Source organism: Rhinopithecus bieti, unplaced genomic scaffold (assembly GCF_001698545.2).
Source record: "Rhinopithecus bieti isolate Rb0 unplaced genomic scaffold, ASM169854v2 scaffold_986, whole genome shotgun sequence".
Taxonomy (NCBI): Eukaryota; Metazoa; Chordata; class Mammalia; order Primates; family Cercopithecidae; genus Rhinopithecus; species Rhinopithecus bieti.
In genome coordinates, this window is record NW_016803218.1 from 546,374 (window position 1) to 556,163 (window position 9,790).

At 51.0% G+C, this 9,790-nt stretch overlaps 1 protein-coding gene across 1 annotated transcript; it reads left to right on the plus strand.

The window, feature by feature from the left end:
* Nucleotides 1-948: 948 nt before the first annotated feature.
* On the plus strand, nucleotides 949-3,532 carry MYOD1 (myogenic differentiation 1). Its single transcript, XM_017869831.1, has 3 exons — nucleotides 949-1,798; nucleotides 2,290-2,368; nucleotides 2,653-3,532. Exons 1-3 carry the CDS (start codon nucleotides 1,169-1,171, stop codon nucleotides 2,901-2,903), a joined length of 960 nt encoding a protein of 319 aa, XP_017725320.1. The 5' UTR covers nucleotides 949-1,168; the 3' UTR covers nucleotides 2,904-3,532.
* Nucleotides 3,533-9,790: the final 6,258 nt, after the last annotated feature.

Consider the following 9,790-nt stretch of genomic DNA (forward strand, 5'->3'; position numbering starts at 1 on the left):
CCTGAAGTCTGCGACCTCGGCCAAATGTACTTCCCTTGACTCAGCACCGCAGGTGAGGCAGAGCCAAGACCGGAGGAGAAGGGTTTTCTTCCCAGCTGAAGAGGCAGCTCAGCCTAGACCCCAGACATGGCACTGGACAACCCTGCTGTGGAAACGTGCAGATTTAGATGAACGGAATTCCTCACCTGGGCAGGATCCGAGTTTGGAGAGATTGGCGCGAAGCTTTAGCAGCAATCTCCGATTCCTGTACAACCATGGCGGGGTTTCTAAGCGTCTAGGGAAGAAGGACTGGGCCCAAGACCTCCTGAGCAACTCCCAGGTCGGGGACTGGCGGAATATCACAGCCTCTACGACCCGTTTGTCTCGGGCTCTCCCACTTCAACTATCGGGGTTTCTCTGCCTGTTGTGCACTCGTGCGTTTCTTTGCCCCTGACACTAAGCTTTCTGCTTTCTGCGTGTCTCTCAACCTCTTTCGGTCCCTCTTTCACGGTCTCACTCTCTCAGCTCTATGCCCCTAATGCCTTGCCTCTGTCCAAATAACTCACGAACTGATTTCTACAGCTGCTCTACCCATGGGTTCCCCACAAATCAGGGGCGGAGGAGTATTAAAAGTCACCTCAGAGGTGAGCGCGCACAGCCAGCGTTTCCCGCGGACACAGCAGTCGGGTGTTGGAGAGGTTTGGAAAGGGCGTGCCGGAGAGCCAAGTGCAGCCGCATAAGGCTACTGGTCGCTCCCTCCCTCCCTGCCCGGTGGGGGACCGAGAGCGCGCGCCAGTGTGGAGGCGCGGGCTGGCTGGCCACTCTGCGGGCCCCTGCGGCCACCCAGGGGACTCCCCAAGCCCCGCCCCCGCTGTATTCCTATTGGTCTCGGGCTCCCCCGCCCCCAGCTGCCAGCCTGGGCTCCGGGGCGTTTAGGTTACCACGGATAAATAGCCCAGGGCGCCAGGCGCGAAGCTAGGGGTGAAGAAGCCCTAGGGCGCTGCCGCCGTTTTCCTTAACCACAAATCAGGCGGGACAGGACAGGGAGGGGTGGGGGACAGTGGGTGGTCATTCAGACTTCCAGCACTTTACTATCAACAGCCGGGGCTCCCGAGCGGCGGAAAATTCCGGCCACTCTCTGCCGCTTGGGTTGGGCGAAGCCAGGACGGTGCCGCGCCACCGCCAGGATATGGAGCTACTGTCGCCACCGCTCCGCGACGTAGACCTGACGGGCCCCGACGGCTCTCTCTGCTCCTTTGCCACAACGGACGACTTCTATGACGACCCGTGTTTCGACTCCCCGGACCTGCGCTTCTTCGAAGACCTGGACCCGCGCCTGATGCACGTGGGCGCGCTCCTGAAACCCGAAGAGCACTCGCACTTCCCCGGGGCGGTGCACCCAGCCCCGGGCGCGCGTGAGGACGAACATGTGCGCGCGCCCAGCGGGCACCACCAGGCGGGCCGCTGCCTACTGTGGGCCTGCAAGGCGTGCAAGCGCAAGACCACCAACGCTGACCGCCGCAAGGCCGCAACCATGCGCGAGCGGCGCCGCCTGAGCAAAGTAAATGAGGCCTTTGAGACGCTGAAGCGCTGCACGTCTAGCAACCCGAACCAGCGGTTGCCCAAGGTGGAGATCCTGCGCAACGCTATCCGCTATATCGAGGGCCTGCAGGCTTTGCTGCGCGACCAGGACGCCGCGCCCCCTGGCGCCGCCGCCGCCTTCTATGCGCCGGGCCCGCTGCCCCCAGGCCGCGGCGGCGAGCACTACAGTGGCGACTCCGACGCGTCCAGCCCGCGCTCCAACTGCTCCGACGGCATGGTAAGGCCGGGACCCCAGGAAGTGAGGACGTTAGGGCGGCTCTCCGGATATCTGGGATGTGCTTCCAAGGGCGGGGAGCTGGCCTTGCGGGAGGTTTAGTACGGGATCCTTTCCAAGAGAGAGGACCCCCGTGTCCTGGGCAGCTGTCACTGGGGTAGCCTAATTGTTTTGGAAGCGTGAGGGCAAGCGTTCGAGCCACCCCGTTGGGGGCGGGATTAGAACACAGCAGCGCGGACGTGAAGATCTTTTTCTATACTTTTCCCTACTTCCAAAATATAAATTTGCGCCCCTTGGTGACTGTCCGCCCTTGGTTTGGCCCAGCATGTTGCAGACCTCATCTCCTACCCACCCGTAATCACCCCCAACCAGGACAGGTCTGGGCCCGGAACTCGAGGCTGAGGCTAGAGTTAGGGAGGGGGCGGCTACAGGGATTGGTGTTCGGGCCCCGCGCCGTCCCGCGGGCCTGACTCAGTCGCCCTTGCTGTTTGCAGATGGACTACAGCGGCCCCCCGAGCGGCGCCCGGCGGCGGAACTGCTACGAAGGCGCCTACTACAGCGAGGCGCCCAGCGGTAGGTATTCCAGGCTTCGCCCTGCTCGCTCCTCCTCCCCATGGCCTTCATGGAGCTGTCCTGGCCTCTCTCTATCTAGGACGCCCCCACCCCAACTCACACACGCCTATGTCCCGGGAGGTGGTGCAGGCGATGAAATACTAAGCAAGTAGCTCCTTCTCCTTTCGATTGTCCCGGACTCTGACAAGTCCTCAGTTTCCAATCTGTCTCAAAGTACTGGACCCAGGGGTGGGAGGCTTGTCGCAGCCGCACCCCTGCTTACTAACCGAGCCCTCCCCGCGCAGAACCCAGGCCCGGGAAGAGTGCGGCGGTGTCGAGCCTAGACTGCCTGTCCAGCATTGTGGAGCGCATCTCCACCGAGAGCCCTGCGGCGCCCGCGCTCCTGCTGGCCGACGTGCCTCCGGAGTCGCCTCCGAGCGGGCAAGAGGCTGCTGCCTCCAGCGAGGGAGAGAGCGGCGACCCCACCCAGTCCCCGGACGCTGCCCCGCAGTGCCCTGCGGGTGCGAACCCCAACCCGATCTACCAGGTGCTCTGAGGGGCGGGTGGCCGCCCACCCGCCCGAGGGATGGTGCCCCTAGGGTCCCTCGCGCCCAAAAGATTGAACTTAAATGCCCCCCTCCCAACAGCGCTTTAAAAGCGACCCCTCTTGAGGTGGGAGAGGCGGGAGAACTGAAGTTTCCGCCTCCCGCCACCCAGGGCAAGGACTCAGCGCGGTTTTTTCCACGCAGCACCCTTCCCGGAGATTCATTGCGATGGCCGCTCCGTGTTCCTCGGTGGGCCAGAGCTGACCCTTGAGGGGCCAAGTTCAGCTTTCTCGCGCCCTCCCCCATGGGGGTGAAACCCTCCCAGACCTAAGCCCTGCACCGGGATGCACCCGGTAATTTGGGGGGCGTGAGGCCCAGGTGCACTCCTGTCCCAAATGCAGCAGGTGTAACCGTAACCCACTCCCAACCCGTTCCCCGGTTCAGGACCACTTTTTATAATACTTTTGTAATCTATTCCTGTAAATAAGAGTTGCTTTGCCAGAGCAGGAGCCCCTGGGGCTGTATTTATCTCTGAGGCATGGTGTGTGGTGCTACAGGGAATTTGTACGTTTATACCGCAGGCGGGCGAGCCGCGGGCGCTCGCTCAGGTGTTCAAAATAAAGGCGCTAATTTATACCGCGGTGGCTCCGGCTTTCCCTGGGCATGGGAGTGGGATCCGGAGGAAAATCCGCAAACTGGGCCAGCTGTCCCTCAGCGACCCCTGCAGGCGGCAGGCGGATTGCAAGGAGGAAGCCTGCTGCCTGGGGAAGGAAGGAGGGGTGCAAATTTCTCCAATACGTGGGGAAGTTCCTCTGACCTTGACTACATCACCACACACTTCCGTGGCTCTCATGGAAGGGTACACAGGTTGATATGAGTATTTTTTAAACCCATGTCTGAGCTCAACCCCCAGAGATTCTGATTTAATGTTTCTGCTCCAGATACCCAGGGCCAGGTACTGGAATTTTTTTCAAAAGCTCCGCAGGTGATTCTGAAGTTCATTCAAGGCTGAGAATCATCCCCTCCATATACAGTGAGTGAACCCAGGTGTGATAACCAGAAGAACCACAGGAAGGTTGTGGCTCAGGCATCACTTGGGGGCTTCGTGGGTATAGAAGATGTGATAGGGTGCCCACAGCATTCTGAGGAAAAGCTAAATGAGTATAGAGATGTGCTGTAAGCTCTCTGGCCCTTACAGGCCATTAGTAATAGGTGTAAATGCAAAGAGGCAACATAGAAGGCCAGACAGGCGCAGACACCTCTACCCAGCACCTAGAGCACCCCTACTCTATCAGATTCCATAGGACGACAGGAGCCGGGATCCTGTGAGCAGAGCGGCATGTGGGCCAGCATCATCACAGGCGGCATAGGTACTCTTCATCAGGCTATAACTCTCTGAGAGCAGAGGAGGGGGCATTTATTTAGCTTGGGTGTTGGGGAGGGCTTTCTGGAGGAGTTGTCATTTGAGCTCTCTCTTAAGAAACAAGAATAGACAATGCACTCACAATGCACTCACAATGCACACGGGTGCACACATGCGCGCGCCCACACACACACACACACACACAGGTACCTGTGCTTTCCCTTGGGTCCAAGGCCCCTGAGGGATGATCTGGCAAGGGTTCTTCCCCATTCACATACCACCTCCCCACTCCCAACACACATGTGCCATCAGGACCTCAGGACCTCCTACATCCCACACACAGATGCTCTTCCTGAAAACCCTACAGGCCCACTTTCAAGGGCTTTGTTCGCCAAGTAGGGGGCCCTCAGGAATGCACGCAAGATGTGATGCCAGAAGGAATATCCTCATCACCTGTCTGAGGATCCATTCTCTGCTCTCCCCAACACAGGGTCCCTGGGGAGCTGCCCAGAGCTGTTCTGTTACTAATGATCCTCCACTTGTCTTCTGGCCACTTCCTCACATGTCCCTTGGAATTCTTTATACTCTTTTGAGACCCCCTGGGGTCCATTCATGAATTCATTGATTCCACAGATGCCAGGTCTTGAGCTGGGTGAAAACAGAGACCGTTGGATGCAGCTCCCGCCCTTGGGAAGCACACACACATTTGGGAAGGATGGGGTCCTTTTAGCAGCTGGTTACATCCGGATGAATTAAGTGCTGTACTGGAGGTGCACGTAGCAGGGGAACGCCATAGAAGCAAAGGGGAAGGTTTCCTAACTAGTCTGGGGGAGATATTGACAAACAGGTAAACTTTAATGAGAATCTTGAAGGAGTTGGTCATGAAAGAGGAGCCAATGAAGGGGACTACAAGCTGAGGAAACAGCAGGTGCAAAGATCCAGGGGTGAGAGAAAGAAAACTGCCTTTGTGGAACTGCAGATGCTCATGGGGAGGGGCCAGAGGAAGATGGAATGGCAGAGGCAGGACCACAGTGGACCTCATCTGGACTTCATCTTGAGGGCAGTAGGGAGCCACACAGTAATCTAAACAGGGGAAGGATACAAATAATTCTGCATTTTAAAAAGGCCAGTTTGGGCTGGCAGAATAGGTAGGAAAGAACACGACTTGAGACAGGGAGATCTTTCAGGAAGTCACTGGAGTTGCTTACAGGAGGTATGACATATCCTGAACTGGCCTGGGCCAAATAATGTGTTGGTGTTCAGGGTATAGCAGAGAACATTGAAGGCACAGTCTCTACCTTCATACAGCTTAAAATCCACTGGGGAAGTAGCCATAAGATGAAGAACCAAGTGAATAAATACATGTTATAAATGATGAGAAACACCATAAGGAAAGGCAACAGGTGTAAGCAGAGGTGGTAATGCCGAGTGAGAAGGCAAGCAGGTCGACAGAGGAGAATTTTGCACCAAGGGAAGCAATTCTATACATGAAGAGGGTCCCAGGATCCTAGAGGGGGTCCGTGTATAATTAGAAGAAAGTACCCCTTCTCTCCTGGGACATTGCCCTGCACCAAGGATCATGACTAGGCAGGCAGAGAGCTGGCTGGACTTCAGCCCCTACTCACCTCCTCAGCTGGGTACACTTGTGTAGTGACAACCTGTGTAACTTCACAGCACCTTGTGTGTGGAGGCCCTAGAAAGTGAAGAGGAAGGAGGAGCCTTGGATGACTCCAGGCTCTGGTTTGCTTCAGACGTGAGGCCATGGTTTGCTTCTGAGTAAGTGGTGGTGCCGTTACACAGATAGGGACCTCAGGAGAAGAAGCAGGTATGGCAACACATCTAGTGTAGAATACTTCAGGACAGAAACCTCATTCAAACTAGCCTAAACCCCACAAAAGGGTGTGTTGGAAGCTCATGGGGCAGCTCATATCTGGAGGTAGAGCTATAAGCACCACAGCATCTATGGACTTTGGGAGCTAGAGCTCCTCTCACACTTCTAGGCTGCCCACTTCATGTCTCTGCTTGGCTTCACTCTCTCCTAGTCCATATTGGTTTTCTCCAGAAACTCATGAGTTACCATGGATCTTACCATTAAACCCAGTTAGAAAATTCCCAGGCTTGGCGCAGTGGCTCACGCCTGTAGTCCCAGCACTTTGGGAGGCTGAGGCAGGTAGATCACGATGTCAGGAGTTCGAGACCAGCCTGGCCAACTTGGTAAAACCCCGTCTCTACTAAAAATATAAAAACTAGCCACGTATGGGGACGCACGCCTGTAATCCCAGCTACTTGGGAGGCTGAGGCAGGAGAACTGCTTGAACCCGGGAGGTGGAGGTTGCAGTGAGCTGACATCACACCATTGCACTCCAGCTCTGGGCAACAGAGCAAGACTCCATCTTGGGGGGAAAAAAGAAAAGAAAATTCCCAGGGAAGAAGTTCAATTAGACCAGCTTAGGTCATGAGCCAGGATTTGAACCCAGGCAGAGGGCTCCAGAGACTGTACTCTTAGCTCCCTTGCTCTGTGTCTTCTGCAGAGGATGTCAGAAGAGAGGAAGTGAGAAAAGTCAGGCAGGAAGGGAGCAGCTGGAGATTGGGTCACACCACCGAGGATAGGGTTTGAGGTCCCCTCCGAGCCTGTCCCTTACCTCAGTCCCCTCAAGGGGGGACAACTGGCTGAGCCTGACTTCACTTGCAGTGTAGATGGAACATCCTTTGCTCATGGAGTCATTTTACCTGTGTTGGATCTGAGGAAGCACCACGGCCATGCTCTCCACAGAGACATATGTATATGTCTTTATACATATGTGCTCATACAAAAGCACATGTGTACCCAGAGTACACCACCAGAGGCTGATAGACTGTGAAGACAATAAAGTTTAAGCTTCAGGTCCCCTCTCTCATATGAGCCCCTTCTAAGGTCCTGGGGGAAACCCTAGAAATATGTCTATATGTTCTAGTTACTTTTTAAATTTGCCCAAGTAAATCACTTTTAACAATTGGTTATGACCATTGTCTCTTTCTATTCTGACCCTTGTGTTGGGTAGCATTTATGGGGATGTTGGGATCAGTCCTATCTAAAGGTATAAATTTCATTTGGGTTTAGTGGAATATATTTTAAATAAATGAAATATAAAACTAAGCAATAATGATGAACAATGATATAAAGTTAAATGATTCTGACATTGAGAAGACAATTAGAACCACAAAATTTATCTAGATCATACCAAAAAGTGGTTTATTAAAAGAAGAAGAGAATTTTATAATAGATATATGGAAAAGACTCTTGCATGGTTTAATAATTCCACCAGTGAATAATGGTAAATTACATGAACACATTGGGAAAATATTTAAATTTTTTGCTGATCTGTTACAAACTACTGGCATCCAGAAAGATAGCATAAAATTCATAATATGCCACTATAACAAGACCTTAACATCATCAACACAATTTTTAATGAAACTTGTCAATTAAAAAATATTTAAAATTAGTCACCACACAAGAAAACTCAAAATGCCTTAAGTTTTTACAGCCCACAGATGAAAGAAACTTGATTGAGGTTTCCTCAAATTTGACATCAATTCTAAAAATGTACATGACATTTCCAATAGACTTGTGAGCCTGAAAGAAATTTCCTTAAATTATCAATGGTACAAAACAAGTTTTGATCAACCATGTTGAAGGAAAGACTGAATAATCTCTTTATTCTCTGTATAGAAAATGATATTATAAAACCATTGTCACATGAAGAAGCAATCAAAGAATGTGCAGCCGGATGCGGGTGGAAAGAGGTAGGCAAGACTGAAAAAGGCAAGGAAAAGGAGCAAGAGGTGGAAGGTAGATGGAATGAGGAGACGAAGAGGAAGACAAAGGCAAAGATGATGATGTGATAATGATGAAAAACAAGTTGGTCCTAGCTCCGTTTTTTTTTTTTTTTTTTCCTCTCATCTATAAGGCATTTGAAACACCCGCACTGCACACAAGTCACTCCTATTTAAAAACATTCGATGAGAGGCTGTGCAATATTTGTTTTTATATTGCACAGGGTCACTTTTGTGCAGTTAATAACTTATTATTTTCAGAGAACATGTGACAGTGGGTTTTAATTCATGTAGAACTTTCCCAGCAACAGGGGGAAGTGAGTCCCATGATATGTCAATGGCTACATAATTCCCTGGGATCTAGGCCTGGCTGTGTCATTGACCAGCTCTAAGATCTTGGGAATGGGACTTAATTCACCTGGACTTTGGCATTTACTCTGGAATAAATTAGTAAATGTAAAAGATATGTCTCAGTTTTGAAATTATTTCATAATTTGCTTAAAGCATTTCAAAGAAAGAAGAGATTATGAAGTAGATCTCTTACAGATAAGGGAACTGGGACCACAACAAACTGAGAAGCTTATTCTCAGCACAGGCAACTCAATTATAGCCTCCTGGTTAACTGGTCCTTCTTTCTTTTGCTTTTCCAAATTTTTAAATTAAGATATAATTCACAACCACAAAATTCACCCTTTTAAAATGCATAGTTCAATGGTTTGTACTATATGCACAAGGCTATGCAACCATCACCACTATCTGATCACAAAGCATGTTCATCACTCCCAAAAGAAACCCATACGCGTTAGCCATCACTCTTCACCATCCCCTTCTTCCTGCCTGCCCCTGGCAACCACTAACCTACTTTCTGTCTCTATGGATTTGCCTATTTGGGATATTTCAGATGAATGGAATCATGTATAAAATTCATAATATGCCACTGTAACTAGACCTCAACACTTAACATCAACATCATGTTTTCAAGCTTCATCTATCTTTTTTTTATTTTTTGAGACAGTTTTCCCTCCTGCCCACCTCGGCCTCCCAAAGTGCTAGGATTACAGGTGTGAGCCACTGCTGGAGTGCAGTGGCACAATCTCGGCTCACTGCAACCTTCACCTCCTGGGTTCAAGCGATTCTTCTGCCTCAGACTCCCAAGTAACTGGGATTACAGGCACCCACCACCACGCTCAGCTAATTTTTGTATTTTTAGTAGAGACGGGGTTTCATCATGTTGGCCAGGCTGGTCTTAAACTCCTGACCTCAGGTGATTCGCCCACCTCAGCCTCCCAAAGTGCTGGGATTACAGGTGTGAGCCACTGTACCCAGCCAGTTCATCTATCTTACAGCATGTAGCATACTTCATTCCTTTTTATGCTGAATAATAGTGTATTATATGGATATATCACACTTTTTAAATTCATTCATCAGTTGATGGTCACATGGGTTATTTCTACTTCTTAGCTATTAGGAATAATGCTGCTATGAACATTCAAGTACAAGTGTCTGTGTAAATGTATGCTTTCAATTTTCTTGGGTATGTATCTAAAAGCAGAATTGCTAGCTGTATCACAACCGCATGTTTAAATTTTTGAGGAACTGTCAAACTTTTTCCCAAAGCAGCTGCACCATTTTATATTCCCATGAGCAACATATAGGGGTTCCAATTTCTCCACATCTTTGACAACTTTCTGTTATCTTTTTTATTAGAAGTAGCCTAGT

Excerpts from the sequence above, each read along its gene's own strand:
- MYOD1 (XM_017869831.1), top strand. The coding sequence starts at position 1,169 with ATGGAGCTACTGTCGCCACCGCTCCGCGACGTAGACCTGACGGGCCCC. Across the intron at positions 1,799-2,289 it reads CCAACTGCTCCGACGGCATG|ATGGACTACAGCGGCCCCCC; the intron begins GTAAGGCCGGGA and ends TGCTGTTTGCAG. Across the intron at positions 2,369-2,652 it reads CTACAGCGAGGCGCCCAGCG|AACCCAGGCCCGGGAAGAGT; the intron begins GTAGGTATTCCA and ends CTCCCCGCGCAG.